Genomic DNA, 18,409 nt, shown 5'->3' with positions numbered 1-18,409 from the left:
GGAGGAGTCACACACACAGCAGGTCCGGGAGGCTGGTAAATCTGCTGCAGCTCTTCTGTGACATATCGCAGCGTGCTGCTTACCCCGCCCACCAGAGCAGAGAGCACACTAGCACAGGCCGGGGTTAAGCCTAGAATGTATGGGCTGCAGTCAGGTCCTGGAAGTCAGGATCTGGATAGAGCCCGTACATTCTAGCATCTACCCTCAAGGCATCAGGCAGTGAAGATTTAAAGGGCCGGCAGCCGGGAAAAGCGCGGCTGCTGCCAGAGCACAGCGGTCCCTGGGAATGTGCCTGGGGGCCGCATAAAAAGTCGTGACGGGCCGTATACGGCCCGCGGGCCGGAGGTTCCCCACCCCTGGTCTAGAATATGGGGGGGAGACACTCAGGGAACGTATACCCCATTTTCTAGGAGTGCGGACCCTTCATGTGAGGAGTGTGGGTGCAATGAATCTGCACTCACTCTCCCCGGGTCCACAGCAGCAGAGTCCATGTCGTAATGGTTGCTACCAAAGCTGCAATGCCCTGCTCATGAGGTAAGGGCATGCCTAATCAGGAGAACTACTGTAGAGGAAGCTCTGCTCACTGGTATATAGGTGCTCAGAGGTAATAATAGATAAAATTAGTGAGTAACCTCGGCACTCTAAATCTCCCAGACTAAGTCAGTAAGTCACAACGGATAGTAATGCAAAATCACTCTTTATTGGTCCGTATTAAGAAAAAAATTTTTTTCATAAGCATATATGTTTTTGTCCAAAACAAGTTACAAGCCTTCGTCAGATTGGACTTATCTGCATGTAATCATGAAAAATGACAATAATCAGTATCACATAAGAGTAAGAGAACAATAACATAAACTCGAACAATGTAGAGGTACAATTGGGATGCAGCAAAAAAATTGCAACACAGCAAGAAATGAAACACATGATACAAATGTCATAATACAGTACAAGGACAATATAGTAATGACAAATATGGGGTCAGAGTAGGCTTAGACAGCTCTGGTACGAAAGAGATGTCAATCATAAAGTAACATGTGCAGTAGGTGTAGAGCTACACTATGCATGGCAGAGCTAATGGGTAGACCGACCATAGAAAAAGAATGGAGAAAAAGTGGAGAAAAAGTGGAGAAAAAATTGAGAAAAAGTGGAGAAAAAGTGGAGAAAAAATGGAGAAAAAGTGGAGAAAAAGTGGAGAAAAAGTGGAGAAAAGGTGGAGAAGAAATGGAAAAAAAATGGAGAAAGAGTGGAGAAAAAGTGGAGAAAAAGTGGAGAAAAAGTGAAGAAAAGGTGGAGAAAAAGTGGAGAAGAAGTGGAGAAGAAGTGGAGAAAAAGTGGAGAAAAAGTGGAGAAAAAATGGAGAAAAAGTGGAGAAAAAGTGGAGAAAAAGTGGAGAAAAAATGGAGAAAAAGTGGAGAAAAGGTGGAGAAAAAGTGGAGAAGAAGTGGAGAAAAAGTGGAGTCAAAGTTGAGAAAAAGTGGAGAAAAAATGGAGAAACAGTGGAGAAGAAGTGGAGAAAAAGTGGAGAAAAAGTGGAGAAGAAGTGGAGAAGAAGTGTTTGTTCATGCCAGATGGGAGATAAATAATTTTTTACCGGCGCTGTCATTTACTGTAACGTGATCATCAGTGTACGGTGTATACCTGTGATCAGTGAGCGGGGACCGGAAAAACCGTCCTGAATCATGATCTCCAGGGTCTCAGCTAGCCCTGAAACCCCGGAGATTTTCTGACGCCGGGGGGCGTTATTCACTTATTTCTGCCTGCTGTTTATAAACGGCAGATCAGAATAAGGCTACATTAACACGACCAATCCATTTTTGCGGTCTGCAAAAAACAGTCCGTTTTTATTCACGGGTGCATCCATGTGGCATCCGTTTCCGTTCCATAGACGGTCCGTATGTCATCTGTTTGTCATCCGTGTGCCTTCCGTTTTTTTTGTGTACTGCAAAAAAACTGAAGGAGGGTAAATGCATAAATTTACCCAGGATCCATAGCTTCATCCTACATGAGGCGGTCACATGTTCACTCCAGTGCCATTTTCTACTGCTTTTCATAGCGTAGAGCGCTCTGGTGATTTTCTTGTGCTTGTGCACTTCATATCAGTCTTTTCTGTCATTATAATGGCAGAAAGACACATAATGTCCCACTCTCCTGCATTTTGTAATTTTGCACCCTTTGGTGCCTTTCATGTGGCACTAAGGGGTGCTTAGCTTTGTAGTTAGCCAAAAAAATGAAAAAAAAAATGACGTAGGGTTCCCCCTAGTTTTGTAGCCAGCTAGGGTAAAGCAGATGGCTGCAGCCTGCAGACCACAGCTGGCAACCTCACCTTGGCTGGTAATCCAAAACTGAGGGCACCCCACGCTGTTATTTTAAATTAAATAAATAATTAAAAAAAAAAAAAAACACGTAGGGGTCCCCTCAAAATTGGATCACCAACCAAGGTAAAGCAGACAGCTGGGGTCTGATATTCTCAGACTAGGGAGGTCCATGGTTATTGGACTCTCCCCAGCCTAAAAATAGCAGGCCGCAGCCGCCCCAGAAGTGGCGCATCCATTAGATGCGCCAATCCTGGTGCTTCGCCCCAGCTCATCCCGCGCCCTGGTGCGGTGGCAAACGGGGTAATATATGGGGTTAATACCAGATGTGTAATGTCACCTGGCATCAAGCCCTGGGGTTGGTGAGGTCAGGCGTCTATCAGATACCCGACATCACCAACCCAGTCAGTAATAAAAAAAAATAGACGACAAACACATTTTTATTTGAAAAAACACTCCCCAAAACATTCCCTCTTTAACCAATTTATTACAAAGAAAAACAAATCCAGGTCTGGTGTAATCCAAGGGGTTGCCATGACGATCCACACTGTCCCAGTCAATGAAGAGCAGGATGTTCCCCATTGGCTGGGAGAGCAATGCAGTGACCTGAGCTAACATCAATGGGTCAGCCCAGGTCACTGCAGGGCATGAAAAGTGCTGCTGTCAGCGAGGTACATTACCTGCGCTGATCTCCTGCACTGCTGACAGCACCTGTCACTGAGTTCAATGACCGCCGCCTTCACAGCCAAGTATCGCGAGCGGCCCGTGACGTCACCGCTAGTCAGTCTCGGGTCGGAAGCGAGAGAAGGTGATGTGACAAGCGGCGGCCATGGAGGACAGTGACAGCGCTGAGGTCGGGATGGCGGGACTTCATCACCGCAGGTAAGCCGAGCGGGACCATGTGTGCAGAGTGTGTGTGTGTGTGTGTGTGTGTGTGTATGTATGTGTACATGCCGCGGGCAGGAGGGGGCGGAGCGAGCTGAGCGGGGAAGTGTGGGCTACCTGCACGTAACTAGGATAAACATCGGGTTACTAACCAAAGCGCTTTGCTTGGATACCCGATGTTTATCTTGGTTACCAGCTTCTGGCAGGCTGCCAGCGATGGCTCCTGCACACTGTAGCTGTAAAAAGCCCTGCTTTTTGCTGCTAGAACCGTTCTCGAACGTATCTAGAACTATCGAGCTTTTAGCAAAAAGCTCGAGTTCTAGTTCGATCTAGAACAGCCCCCAAAATCACTCGAACCGCGAACTGGAGAACCGCGAACCGCGAACCGCGCTCAACTCTAGTCCGGAGACCCCTTGAGCCACCGCGGATCCAGATCTGAGCAGCCTAGTTGCTGATGCGGGGGCGGCACAGACACCACCCCAGAAAAGCAGACATTCCCAAAAGAAAGCAGACACTCCCAAAAGAAAGCAGACACTCCCAAAAGAAAGCAGACATTCCCAAAAGAAAGAAGACACCCCCAAAAGAAAGAAGTCATCCATAAAAGATAGCGGACACTCCCAAAAGAAAGAAGACACCCCCAAAAGAAAGAAGATATCCCTAAAAGAAAGCAGACACTCCCAAAAGAAAGAAGACACCCCCAAAAGAAAGAAGATATCCCTAAAAGAAAGCAGACACTCCCAAAAGAAAGCAAACACTCTCAAAAGAATCATACTCACCACACCCCCTTAGACCTAAAACAATTAGAGTTGGCAAGTGCCAGTGGTGGATGGGCTCTCTCACACAGATCGGCATCACTGCCTGGTCCCTCGCTGTTCCGCTGAAGTGTAGCAGATGGCTCCCTCTGGTGACCAGGAGCAGCCTTAACGCTTAGTTTCAGGTGCAGAGTGATGTGAGCTGTACTACCCGACCTGTGTGAGAGAGGCCAGCACTAGTTAACCCCTATTATTGTAAGATCAATTGAATGTGATTCTTTTGGGGGTGGATACTTTCCTTGATGAAGGGTCTACTGCAGGGGTGGGGAACCTTTTTACTGCCGGGGGCCATTTGGAATTTCCTACTAACCTTTGGGTGGCCGCACAACATTATCAACCTGAAAAATAACCCTGCTATATTTGGTCAAACGATTAACTCACCCCTATTGTGGTGGCCGGAGCTGCTTCTCTTTGGTGCGATTGTAATGTTCGGTGATATTGATCATCTTGTTTCTCACAGCTGCTTTTCCAGGTTTGTCTCTGTCTGGAGATGCTGGGGGCATACACATCACAGGAGGGGCCAGGGCGCATAAATTACAGGAGACACTGGGAGTACACATCACAGGAGGGGCTGGGGCATATACATCACAGGAGGGGCTGGGGCATATACATCACAGGAGGGGCTGGGGCATATACATCACAGGAGGGGCTGAGGCATATACATCACAGAAGGGGCTGGGGCATATACATCACAGGAGGGGCTGGGGCATATACATCACAGGAGGGGCTGGGGCATATACATCACAGGAGGGGCTGGGGCATATACATCACAGGAGGAGCTGGGGCATATACATCACAGGAGGGGCTGGGGCATATACATCAGTAGGGGGTATGGACAGCCCTGGCGGTGGCACAGACATGACTGGGGACACGCACTGCACTGGGTGGCAGCACGCACTGCACTGGGTGGCAGCACGCACTGCACTGGGTGGCAGCACGGACTGCACTGGGTGGCAGCATTAGGGAGACAGACAGGTCTGGGGGAACATAGACATCAATAGGAGAGCACGGACTGGGGAGCATAGAAAGCAGTGGGAGGGTACAGACAGCAGTAGCGAGTTAAGAGCACTGAGGGGTGGCACACAGCACTGGGGAGCATGGACAGCATAAGGGGGACACAGGCAGCACTCACCGTGGCATGGACAGCACTGGTGGCAGCATGGACAGCATTAGGTGGTGCGGACAGCACTGGTGGGGGGGCATAGACATCACCCAGGGGGTACAGACAGCACTAGGGGGGGCACGGACAGCAGTGAGGGGTTACACCGCGCTGAGGGGGTACACAGCACTGGGGTGTACACAGCATTAGGGGGTACACACAGCACTAGGGGGTACACACAGCACCTGGGGGTACACAGCACTGGGGGGTACACACTGTACTAGGAGGTACACAGCATGAGGGGGTACACACAGCACGAGGGGGTACACAGCACGAGGGGGTACACAGCACGAGGGGGTACACAGCACGAGGGGGTACACACAGCATTAAGGGGTACACAGCATTAGGGGGTACACACAGCATTAAGGGGTACACACAGCATTAGGGGGTACTCACTGTACTAGGGGGTACTCGCTGCACTAGGTGGTACACACTGCACTAGGGGGCACATAGCACGAGGGGGTACACACAGCACTGGGGTGTACACAGCACTAGGGGGTACACACAGCACTAGGGGGTACACACAGCACCTGGGGGTACACAGCACTGGGGGGTACACACTGTACTAGGAGGTACACAGCATGAGGGGGTACACACAGCACGAGGGGGTACACACAGCACGAGGGGGTACACACAGCACGAGGGGGTACACAGCATGAGGGGGTACACAGCACGAGGGGGTACACAGCACGAGGGGGTACACAGCATGAGGGGGTACACACAGCATTAAGGGGTACACACAGCATTAAGGGGTACACACAGCATTAGGGGGTACACACAGCATTAGGGGGTACTCACTGTACTAGGGGGTACACACTGTACTAGGGGGTACACACTGCACTAGGGGGTACATGCAGCACAAGGGGGTACACACAGCATTGGGGGGTACATACAGCACGAGGGGGTACACAGCACGAGGGGGTACACACAGCATTGGGGGGTACATACAGCATTGGGGGGTACACACAGTATGAGGGGGTACACAGCACTGAGCGGGGGGGGGGGGGGGCAGCGATGGGTTGAGTACTCGCAGTGAGGGGGAGGGAGAGTCACACACACAGCATAGTTTCGGGAGGCTGGTAAACCTGCTGCAGCTCTTCTGTGTGACTTTATCGCAGCTTGCTGCTTACCCGCCCACCAGAGCACACAGGCCGGGGATAAGCCTAGAATGTATGGGCTGCAGTCAGGTCCTGGAAGTCAGGATCTGGAGAGAGCCCGTACATTCTAGCATCTACCCACAGGGCATCAGGCTGTGGGATTTAAAGGGCCGGCAGCCGGGAAAAGCGCGGCTGCCACCAAAGCACAATGGTCCCCGGGAATGTGCCCGGGGGCCGCATAAAAAGTCGTCACGGGCCGTATACGGCCCGCGGGCCGGAGGTTCCCCACCCCTGGTTTAGCCCAATAAATATAGCATATAGTAGGCCAGTGTTTCCCAACTCCAGTCCTCGGGAGCCACCAATAGGTCATGTTTTCAGTATTTGCTTAGCATTGCACAAGTCCTGAAATCATCACCCTGCAGATGATTGAGTTCTCACTTGTGTATTACTATGGAAATCCTGGAAACCTGCCTTGTTGGTGGCTCCCAAGAACTGGAGTTGGGGAACACTGTGACATGCCCGCCCCAGGGCCGGGGGACTCAGAACCGGGCCGAACTAGTCCGGGGACAGTAGCCGTGGCGTGGTCTGGTTCCGTGACTCTGGCGGTATCTTTTGGAGTAAATAAAAGGGCTTTTAAATAAAAGAAAATAAAATAAAAAGAGTTTTTGTTGACTACGCTACTTGCAATATGCGGCCAGTTATAAGAGGGGTGGCTGCCTCTGCAGGTTTCTGCTGGGGATGATGGAGTGATGCAGCCTGGATGGTTAGAGCCCTCCGCAAGCAGGGACAGGCCCCAGCAGTGTATGATGGGGGTTGTAGTGGAAAAACAGTCTATGTGAGTGCACGCCGTCAAGGAAACAATCCACACCAGTGTTGTAGTTTAACTTGCCTTGTTTACTTTGCTGTGGTGGTACCTGAACCCGCGGGTGCCGGTCCCAGGTGTATCCGCTCCCCTTGTTCTCCATGCCAGCTGTGATCTGGGTTGGCTGTCCTCCATGCACACTTGTTGTTGATGGGCTCCTGTAGCCTAGAGCTACTTGGAAACCCCTCTGTTTCTGTCTTAGTCCTATTGCAGGCAGCCTGGACTATTTAAGGGTTTCAGTCCCAGGTCCCCTCTTTGCTTCTTGTGCTTCACACTTTTTGGGTTGGCAATGGACCCTGGAGATCTTCTCGCCTGGCAGAGCTAACAGCTGACCATAAAGTGTCCCAGTGTCCTAGGGTCTGCACCCCACCTTGTGCTGAGTCCCGTGAGCCTTGGTTCTGAACTTCCACAGGCCCTCTGTGGTACCTGGAGTCTGCTTCTTCCACTGGTAACCCACGGTGCCTGGAGTCCCGTTCCATACTCCACAGGTCCCACTCCATTTACAGCTCTCCGTTCTCACTGCAGGTCTTTTCAGTACTTTACTCTTTCTACTACTTCAGACTACTCCTCGCCTCCTCTCTCCTTCACTTCTCACTCTCTTCTGACAGACTCTCCTGACAGACTCTCTTGACAGACTCTTCCTTCTTCACCTCATTCTGACTGACTTTCTACAGACTGCACACCACTTCCTCACGCCTTTTCAACTGACCACTGGCCCATCCCCCTCGCTGGGTCTCTCCCTACAGGCTGGGTGGCTACATCCAATCAGTGCCCTCCCCTTTTACCTGTTACTAGGCAGTCTCCCAGGTTAGTGTAGGGGTTGTGTATGTGGCCTGAAGGTGCCGGTGTGTTTACTCTGGCAAAGATATTCCGGGATTTGGATTTCTACGGGTTACATTTGTGGCACCTGGTTATCGCAGGGATGCTACAACTGTAATAGGCAATCACTAAGGTTTACTATCATTTTAACATATTATTTCTTTATGGGGGTCAACTTCTAACATCCACACCGTTCCGGAGAAGTAAGGGGCAGCAGTGTTTGTACTTTCAGGACTGGTGTAATTGACATACTGGACATATTGATGTGGTTAATTCTTTATTTACTGAACTTACTAAACTGGCAATGAGCGAACTTCAGGAAACATGGTTCAATAACTACTGGCAAACAAGTAGTATGAGTCTCTGAAAAGAAATGGGAGAAAGTTCTTAGAATGCAGTTACTCAAAAGTCTTTGATAACAATCTGCAATAATACACACTCTGTAATAGATATCAATGTGTCCTGCTACTGGAACAATATCTGACTTTACTATTAAAGGGACTCTGTTAGCACAGAGTGACTGTACAAACCATGTACTGGTGCTTAGTGCATCATGGTGTGGCCAAACGTTTACATGCACCTTTCCATCACCTTGTTTTCCATCTCTCTCAGTCCTTCTCTGACTATAAAGTCAGAGCTTTCAAGCAAAGAATTGGGGGTTGAGATAAATGGAAAAAAGGTAGGTGGGAAGGTGCACGCAAATGTTTGCCCCTGCCAAGGGTGCACGAGCGCCTCTACTTGGTTTTAACTGTCATTCTGTGCTGACAGAGGCCATTTAATCTTATTATTGGTACAACAGGTGCCTTTTTGATGCCAGCAATTTTTTCTGCTATTACTTGACATGCCTCTCTCTTTTGATTGAGGGCAAACTCTCAGGCACAACACGGGGTTTGACCTTCACAGGAGGTGCTCTGTAGAATCCTCTCTCGTGGTATTTTCCTCAGCAAGCAGTATAGACTAGGAGGACGTCACTGGTTTTCTTTCACATTGTTGTCTCTTATCTCTGATCTGTTATCTGTATCTTTTCCCTTCAAAATGTCACTATTGGCCACCCTATGTACAGAGAATTCCTCGCAGCCCTATTCCTGTGAATGAAAGTATCAAACCAAAGACATATGAAAGTACGGTAGAGGCTCAAATGTAACTCTATGGAAGCCTTATATTGGCCCCATACACAACTGAGCTGTTAAAAGGAATAATACAGACATATGCAAGAGACCATCAAATCTTTGTTGGTCCATTCGGTATATGATACTTAACAGTTTGTATAGACATGCAGAGAGGCCTCATAGGGAATTGGATGTCCTCACTTTGACTGCAGAGTTCCAGCTGCATAGTTTTCATTCTGAGAGCTGGTATATATTAGTTACTAAATACATATGATGCATGACGTCCTATTGTATTTGAACTTGGATGTCTGCAGTCTTGTACCGGAAAGGACTAGCTAACTAATATAAATTCTCAACTTTTTACTTATGGTAAGTCTTCAGTGGTTTCCTGCCAAATATTTGGCTTTATTATAAATAATTGTCGAAGGGTCGTCTGTTAGATCCTTCTGGTTTTTCGTGCTGTTGGGAACACATGACCTTAGAGCTTCTGTTTTCCATAAAATAACACTGACAGTTTTTTTATGCATATTTCAACAGATGAACGTTATCCCAGCGCTTTCTCTTTGAGGAGTGACATGTTTAGAAGAGTTGTTTTTCTGTGTATGTTTTTACTATGTGTGTAGATTAAGATGTGTTTATCCCAGCTATACATTTAACTTGATATGGAGTCAAAATGTTCCTTCTGCTTGTCAGAATCATGGAGCCCAGCATTACGTGATATTTATGTTTGCATAGCTTGCGCTTAGTGAAGCAATTAAAGATCTTTTTGGTACTTTTTCCTTGTGTTGGTGCTTGTGGAATATGTTTGTTATAGTTTGTTATGTTCTTCGCAAATTAGTTCTATCAGTTTCTAAAGTGAAGCTTTGTTGTACCATTTTAAAGCCCAGATGGGTTCAATTCATTGCGAGAATCCATGAGACAAATATTGATGGTGATTTCACTAGGCATACTGATTGCCGACATTGGGGGAACAAATTAGGATTTCCGCCAATAGATTGCAGCGACCCAGAGCAATCCATGATAACTTGGTGTGTTTACCTTTCGTGGGCATTCTGTGTTCCCATTAGAAGAAAAATATTTTTGCAAAGATTCCAATTTCATCTCCAATTTCCAAAACTCACTAAATAAATTGACTTGTAAATTGATCATTAAGTATATTGCATATATTTGGAATTGAAGGCGTTTTCTAGATTTATGTAAATGATGCTACTTTCTAAGCTATTCTTTACCTTTAATGTTGCTTGGTCTTGCTTGCTTTGCTTATTGTTAACAAATTCAAATTTGGTTTATATCCACATAATGATTATGTTTGAGACCTTATTCATACTGCGATATTTTGTTCAGTATTTTCTATAAGTATCTGTCAGCCAAAGCCAGAAGTGCGACTTGTACTGAATAGAGGTATTATGGAAAGATAGGCATCCATGTTTAGGTATCATTACTGTTATGTAAAATGGGGAGAATACTGGGCACAGGAATGTCTAGACTGGCGCTCAGGCTAGGGGCTCCTAGCTATCCCTGATCTCAGAGTTACCTCTGAAGGTGAGATTGTCTGAGCCGCCTTCTTGGCCCTGCTCCTGACCAGCCCTTATCTTATACCCCCTCCCCCCAACCCCAGGAGAGGGCTGGGGCAGGAGTGATAACGATAAAGACGATATAGACAAACAGGGTAAACCAAAACTATCTTTCGGAATACACCCACAGAGGTGTAAGACAATAAGAGATTAGGAGGAAACGAGACAATGGTAGAACTCCACAACAACTTCAAATACAAAGCAATACAATCAGCAGCAGGATTGGGACACAACAGCACACAGTCCAACACAGCAATAAACTATAGTCGGCGTGAGAGGACAGAGTCCACCATCCTAAATAGGAAGGGAGCTTATGTGATAGGCTTCCAACAACATGTGATCCCAGAAGTAACAAGTAGGCTAGCAGAGGTGAACTCTTGTTAGCCTGATTATGAATGAGCCCACAACTGGTCGACGTCTGAACCTACCTGTGTAGCTCAGGAGCACCAGAGAAATCATAGGGTAAAGTGTCAGGATCTGTAATATGAACAGCAACTGACGCTGCCATGACAATCAGTTTTGTGCAAAACTCCTAGTGACAATTCCTATGTTTGGCTGACTACCACTGATGTAAGATATTGGCCAGAACACTGCTTTGTGAAATAGGCCTTATTCATATAAAACTTTTCAGGATTTTATTTAATATACACTTGTGCGTTATGTAAAGGACAGAGCTAAAGTTACAAATCTATATGTAAACCTAGTGTGTCACTATTGGTACAGTATACTGTAGTAAATAGGTAGACTGATAAGGCAGGAGAATGACAGAAAAGTGGTGATCATATGTTGTTTGAAGAACGTGTTATTTTTTTCATTTGTAGCTAAAGCATCAGACTTTTTTAAAAATTCTAATAAGAATTTGTTTAAAGGGGTTTTCTGGGCTGAAAAGAAAAGTCTGCAGTTTTTCTAGGTTTTAAAACATTGAGAGAAATTACTGAGAATCGAGTCAACAAGTGACTACAACTATCAAAATCGAAAATATGTCACGTAACTGTTCACTCATGCTGGATAAAAAGGGAATTGTGGTAGTGTGCACATTGGAAACTGTCAAGATTCAGCAGTCTGCAGTCACACGGAGTGAAAATCCTTTTTAGCTAAAATTGTATTTACAGTTAAAATATCATTTTTCATATATTTCTGAAAGACATTCTATACTCTATGCTGTTATACAGTACATTGAGTAGTTAATAATGGAATAAACTGTTAAAAATATACATACATTTACTAAGTTTGACATATGAGTGTACTCTTCAGGCATTTGAAAACTGGCTCAATTATAAGATCTTACTTTTTTCTTCTTTAAAGCGGCTTTCAAGCAAATCTGTCCTGGTGGGATGGGCTACACGGTTCCAGTACTCCGAGGGCCACAACCTCCTAGAACCTACACTGTGCAGCCTCCAATAAAAACCACACTTCTACCAATTATTACACGGGAAGAACCTGTAGAAGCTTTATCAGTTTCACAAGGAAATGATGCTGACTTGAATGGAAGAGATGGTATGTGGACTATTGTAATTATGTGCAGTTTAAGGTCACTATGCAATTGAACACCTAAATATATAAGAACATGCATATATATATATATATATATATATACAGTACAGACCAAAAGTTTGGACACACCTTCTCATCTCTAGAACAACTGTTAAGAGGAGACTTTGTGCAGCAGGCCTTCATGGTAAAATAACTGCTAGGAAACCACTGCTAAGGACAGGCAACAAGCAGAAGAGACTTGTTTGGGCTAAAGAACACAAGGAATGGACATTAGACCAGTGGAAATCTGTGGTTTGGTCTGATGAGTCAAAATTTGAGATCTTTGGATCCAACCACCGTGTCTTCATAGAAAAGGTGAACAGATGGACTCTACATGCCTGGTTCCCACCGTGAAGCATGGAGGAGGAGGTGTGATGGTGTGAGGGTGCTTTGCTGGTGACACTGTTGGTGATTTATTCAAAATTGAAGGCATACTAAACCAGCATGCCTACCACAGCATCTTGCAGCGGCGTGCTATTGCATCCGGTTTGCGTTTAGTTGGACCATCATTTATTTTTCAACAGCACAATGAGCCCAAACACACCTCCAGGCTGTGTAAGGGCTATTGGACTAAAAAGGAGAGTGATGGGCTGCTACACCAGATGACCCGGTCTCCACAGTCACCAGACCTGAACCCAATCGAGATGGTTTGGGGTGAGCTGGACCGCAGAGTGAAGGCAAAAGGGCCAACAAGTGCTAAGCATCTCTGGGAACTCCTTCAAGACTGTTGGAAAACCATTTCCGGTGACTACCTCTTGAAGCTCATCAAGAGAATGCCAAGAGTGTGCAAAGTAGTAATGAAAGCAAAAGGTGGCTACTTTGAAGAACCTAGAATATAAGACATATTTTCAGTTGTTTCACATTTTTTTAAGTATTTCATTCCACATGTTTTAATTCAAAGTTGTGATGCCTTCAATGTGAATATACAATTTTCAGAGTCATGAAAATAAAGAAAACTCATTGAATCAGAAGGTGTGTCCAAACTTTTGGTCTGTACGGTATATGGTTTTGTATATACAACCCCAATTCCAAAACAATGCTTTGTATTATGTACAGAAATCTCTTATAGCCATGTTTTATTGACAACAGAGCATAGAATGCAGATCAAAAGTTGAAGTTTAGACATTTTTCAATTTAATTTGAAAAAAGAAATCATGATATTGAATTATTAGAAATTGATGACAGCAACACATCATCTCCAAAAAGTTGTGATAGGGTCATGATCACCACTGTGTAGCAGCCCGTTTGTTTTTACAACAGTCTGAAAATATCTGGAAAGTGAGGAGACCAAAGAGTTTTGGGGGAGGAATGTTGTACCATTCTTGTCTGATGTAGGATTCTAGTTGCTCAACTGTCCTGGGTCTTCTTTGCTGTATTTTTAAATTCCTAATGCACCAAATGACTGCAGGCAGCTGGTTCATCACCACACTCTTCTTTTATGAAGCCATGTTGTGATGGATGCAGTGTGTTGTTTAACATTGTCTTGCTGAAATATGAAGGGCCTTCCCTGAAATAGACATTGTCTGGATAGGAGCATATGTTGTTCTAAACTTAAATTTAATTTTCAGCATTGATAGTGCCTTTCAAGATGTGTAAGCAGTCTATTCCATAGGCAGTAATACAACCCCATACCATCTGAGATGCAAGCTTCTGAACTGTGAGCTGATAACTAGCTTGGATGGTCTCTCTTCTTGAGTCCATAGGACACAGCATCTAATTTTGACTAATTTGACCACAGAACTGTTTTTTATTTACACTTAGTCCATGTTAAATGACCGTTAAACCTGAGAAGAAAATAGTTTTTCTGGACTGTGTTCACAGACAATAATTTCTGAAAGTGTTTTTCAGCCCAAGCTAGTTACATGACCAAGTTTATTTGTAATGCAGTGCCGCATTTCATGAACCTCCCAATATTGACCATTGGCCTTGTCACTGCACATTTATTTCTTCTCAATCTCTGAATCTTTTGATGATATTTGATGGTGGGATGTTCAAAGTCTTTTCATTTTTATATTGAGAATTTTTTTTCTGAAATTATTCCACAATTTTTAGACAGAGTTGTACACTAGTTAACCTCTAACCATCTTTGCTTCTGAAAGACTCTGCCTCTCTAACATACTCTTTTTATACAGTTATGTGACTTAGTTGAAAGTGATCCTCTAGCTGTTTTTTATTAGTGCCATTTCAGAGTTGTTTTTATTTGTCAAGTGAAATGTAAAAATGTCTAATTTTCAACTTTTGATCTACGTTTAATGTTTTATTGTGAATAAAACATGGCTATAAGAAATTTCCAAATTGTTGCGTTCTTGTTTGGTTTCCATTATACACAGTGTCTCAACTTATATAAATATAGACAGTGCAGTGCAAAAGGTTTAGGCAGGTGTGGAAACAATACTGTAAAGTAAGAATGCTTTCAAAAGTAGAAGTGTTCATAGTTTATTATCAATTAAAACAAATCGGTCACCAGATTTTTGCCTCATTTGAGAGCAGCATAATGTAAGAAAACAGACCCTGATTCGAACAATTTATCAATTAATTTTTCGGGTGCAGCAGTTGCGCCACAATGAGAGGTTTTAGATATTACTTGTAGTAGAGCTCACAAAGCTAATCTCACCTACACCACAGCTTTCTGTCTACATTGCCTATTGACAGTAAGCTGCTTATCAAAGGAAGGGCATGGTCGGTCTAGCAGGCATGTAAGTAGTAGCACAGTGAGTGATAATCTGCTGGTGATAAAACATTAATTGTATGGAAACAACGGCACACAGCCTAATAAGTGATACATTGCTGAAATCTGTGTCTCAGCCCCCAACCTCATGCTGTCCTCAGATTATATAACTTAAAACCTGCTGACCGGTTTCCTTCAACAAAATGCAAAGGTAATGAACAGAAGGGATGTTTTGCTGTTGTTTTGGATCAAAAGTGGTCATACCAAATATTAATTTGATTTAGATTTCTCGTGTTCTTTCACTTTGCATTTTGTTAATTGATAAAAGTAAACTATTAACACTTTGACTTTTGAAAGCATTTTTACTTTGCGTATTTCAACACCTGCCTCAAACATTTGCAGAGTACTATCAATGTGTATATATGTGTATATTACTGTATACATACATATACGGAAAACCTCAAATTGTCAAAATGTGTTCCATACATCCGTATGATGTTTCTGTAGTATGTGGATGGATATTTACAAAACACATTGAGGTGTTTTTCTCCAAGTCGGTATGCCCATACCTTGACCGGATGGTCTAGTTCTGCATAGTGTTGGCGTTCATCTTGTAGATAGGATAGACTTTCATCTAGCATCGAGATAATGATACTGTTGGAATAATGTTTTGGGCTATAGTGATCTTTATCTACACCGCACATTATATAAATACTTGATGCTGAAAAAAGAAGCAGCGTGTCATTTGTTTCAGCTTTGCTCCTGCTTTTTTTCCCCATCTCGATAGATAAGAAGCATGAAAAGAAGCAAGAAAAAAAGCATGAAAAAAGCACAAAAAAAAAAGCTTTTTTCCTGCCAAGACATGCTTTTTTGTGATAAAAAAAAGCATTGTGGGCACATGGCCTTACATTAGTTTATACTATGTGCCACATCTTTTCTGTTGCTGGGAATTTTCATGACCAATGCTTCATCATGTTGGTCAATAGTAAATGTGTACATTTTGTAATAAGCCTTTCTTTTTCTATTCTTAGATGCTACCAGAACTACAGATCGGGTAAAGTACTTGTTTTATCTCCCATCATAAAGATTCTTATTTACTTGTTTGTTAATAATATATTGATACAAGTGTCAGCCCTATTGTTAGTCTCCAGTGTTACTTGTCCATTTTGAAGGAGAATCCTAACAGCTCTCAGTAACTCCTAAAAGACTTGTTTGCTCCTACAAGATTCACATTTTTGACTTTGGTAGAAATTCTAAAACTACTATATGCCAGAAGGTGACCACCGCACGTGCTAGAGTGTTGGACTCCTTAAGCCTGCTTTACACCTTACGATATCACATACGATATTGTATGCGATCGTACCTGCCCCCGTCGTATGTGCGGCCCGTTCAATTTGTTGACCGTGTCACACAAACGATTATTTGCCGTCACACGTACTTACCCTTCCATACGACCTTGATGTGGGCGGTGAACATCCACTTCCTGGAGTGGGAGGGACGTTCGGCGTCACAGCGACGTCACGCGGCAGCTGGCCAATAGAAGCGGAGGGGCGGAGATGAGTGGGATGTAAACATCCCGCCCACCTCCTTCCTTCCGCATTGCCGGCGGGAGCCGCGGGACGCAGGTAAGATCTTTTCATCGTTCCCGGGGTGTCACACATTGCGATGTGTGGTACCTCGGGAACATTGAACAACCCGACGTGCAATTTTAAGGAAATGAACGACGTGTATGCGATGAACGGTTTTACGTTCAATCGCAATCGCACGTAGCTGTCACACGCTAGAACAACACTAACGATGCCGTATGTGCGTCACTTACGACGTGTCCCCGCCGACACATCGTTAGATTTGTTGTGTAAAGCCCGCTTTAGCCAAGGCATATCTTCCCACACACAACATTATAGGGTAGTTCTGACTGCTAGCACCCCCGTGATGACCAGAGCAGGAGCTCCAGAGTCTCCTGGGCAAATGTAGCCATAGTGCAATGTGCGATTATTGCTAATTTTTGTCAATGGGATGATAGAGATGCCCAACTGCTGTAATTATAAATCTCTATCAGTCCCAAAAGGGACTCCAAGACCCTTATTCTCATGATCTGTGAGGGTCCCACTCAGACCACCAGCATTATACATTTATCACCTATCTTATGGATAAGTGCTACAGTAAATGTTGTATTTTTTTTCATATGAAAACACCTTTTCAGTTCATACATTTATCACCTATCCAGCCTAATAAGGTATACATCACTGAAATCTGTGTCTTAACCCCAACCTCATGCTGTCATTTGGTGATAAATATTTAGCATAATTTTTTTATTGTCTTCAAAATAGGGAAGGCACTGTTTTTATACCAACAATATTGGGGGAAAAACCTCTATTACATTTGCTTCTTTCACTATATCCTCTCTTGTGTGATTTTTCAAATTTTTTGTCTTCGTTTGTACTTATTTAGGACATTGATGATCGAGGACAGCTTCAAGTTTCACCTGGAATTTCCACAGTAAAATTAGATCCTCGGTATCCTGGTAAATATTTGTTCTAACATATTCATATAGATACGGAAAATCTTTTATTAATTACTGTAGCTGTAACAGACATCGATATGAAAGATACAGTCTTCAGTTTTTTGGAGACTATACAAAGTGTTACAAATGATATTTCAGTGACTTCAACCCCAATAATAAATCAAACCAAGCCCATGTAGATTTTTTTTTTAATTTTCTCTATATGGGAGTCTGTCTGAAATCTCGGCATTTACGCAAAGAGGCAAAAAGTTCCATTCTGCATAAAATTTTCCGATCTACAGAATATGATTACAGAAATAGTGATGAAAGGTAGATGGAAACGTTATAGTTCAGATAACGGATGATTAGGGCCATAACGTAATAAAGAATTGTGCCAAACAATAGAAAGTGACATGAAAATGAAAACTTCGTCAAGTAGAAGTAAAGAACAGTCTTTGGGGCCAACTCATCAAGACTAGGGTGATGAACGCTCGTGCTGAACCAGTCTTGATTCAGTATAAGAGACGTCAATTTTATTAAGAGGCATGGTATTAAGTTGCGTTAGCCAATAGGCTTGCTCCCCAACTTCCGGGAATAATTCACGCTGATCAAGTGGGGTTTGTCAAGGTTCGTGTGGCTAGGGATGATACTAACAAGCTGTTTCGTCTCAAGGCCCAAGTGAGGGCTCATTCCCTACCTATGTGTTTGCTCTGTGTGGAGAGAAGGCCTTCGACTGGATTAGTTAGAGTTTCATGCTGGCCTCATTGCGTCAGATTGGGTTGGGCAACAAATTTGTTGGAAGGGTTGCTTCTCTTTACACTAGCCCTTCAGCAAAGATCAGTGCGAATAGGTTGCTTTCCTTCTCGATTCCCATTCATAACAGTAATCGACAGGGGTGCCTACTGTCACCCCTGCTTTATGTCATCACAATGGAACATCTTGCAGTAGTCATTAGAAAATGTATTAAGAAGCACATGCCACTTAATGAATTTGGCGCTTCTTGTTGGTGGTGTGGGCCTCTGTGTGCTGCAAAACATCGACAGTTTTGATGAATTGGATGGGTGGACTTGGCCATG

At 44.2% G+C, this 18,409-nt stretch overlaps 1 protein-coding gene across 4 annotated transcripts in view; it reads left to right on the top strand.

The window, feature by feature from the left end:
- Positions 1-18,409, top strand: part of LTBP1 (latent transforming growth factor beta binding protein 1) — a 528,942-nt gene that overhangs the window by 406,085 nt on the left and 104,448 nt on the right. For all 4 annotated transcript variants that reach the window (XM_075339498.1, XM_075339499.1, XM_075339500.1 and 1 more), the window contains 3 exons: positions 11,935-12,126; positions 15,862-15,884; positions 17,282-17,354. In XM_075339498.1, coding sequence (XP_075195613.1) covers positions 11,935-12,126; positions 15,862-15,884; positions 17,282-17,354 — 288 coding nt within the window. The remainder of the gene's footprint in view (positions 1-11,934; positions 12,127-15,861; positions 15,885-17,281; positions 17,355-18,409) is intronic.

Source organism: Anomaloglossus baeobatrachus, chromosome 3 (assembly GCF_048569485.1).
Source record: "Anomaloglossus baeobatrachus isolate aAnoBae1 chromosome 3, aAnoBae1.hap1, whole genome shotgun sequence".
In the NCBI taxonomy this organism is placed as follows: domain Eukaryota; kingdom Metazoa; phylum Chordata; class Amphibia; order Anura; family Aromobatidae; genus Anomaloglossus; species Anomaloglossus baeobatrachus.
This window is presented reverse-complemented; position numbering and strand designations above follow the sequence as displayed.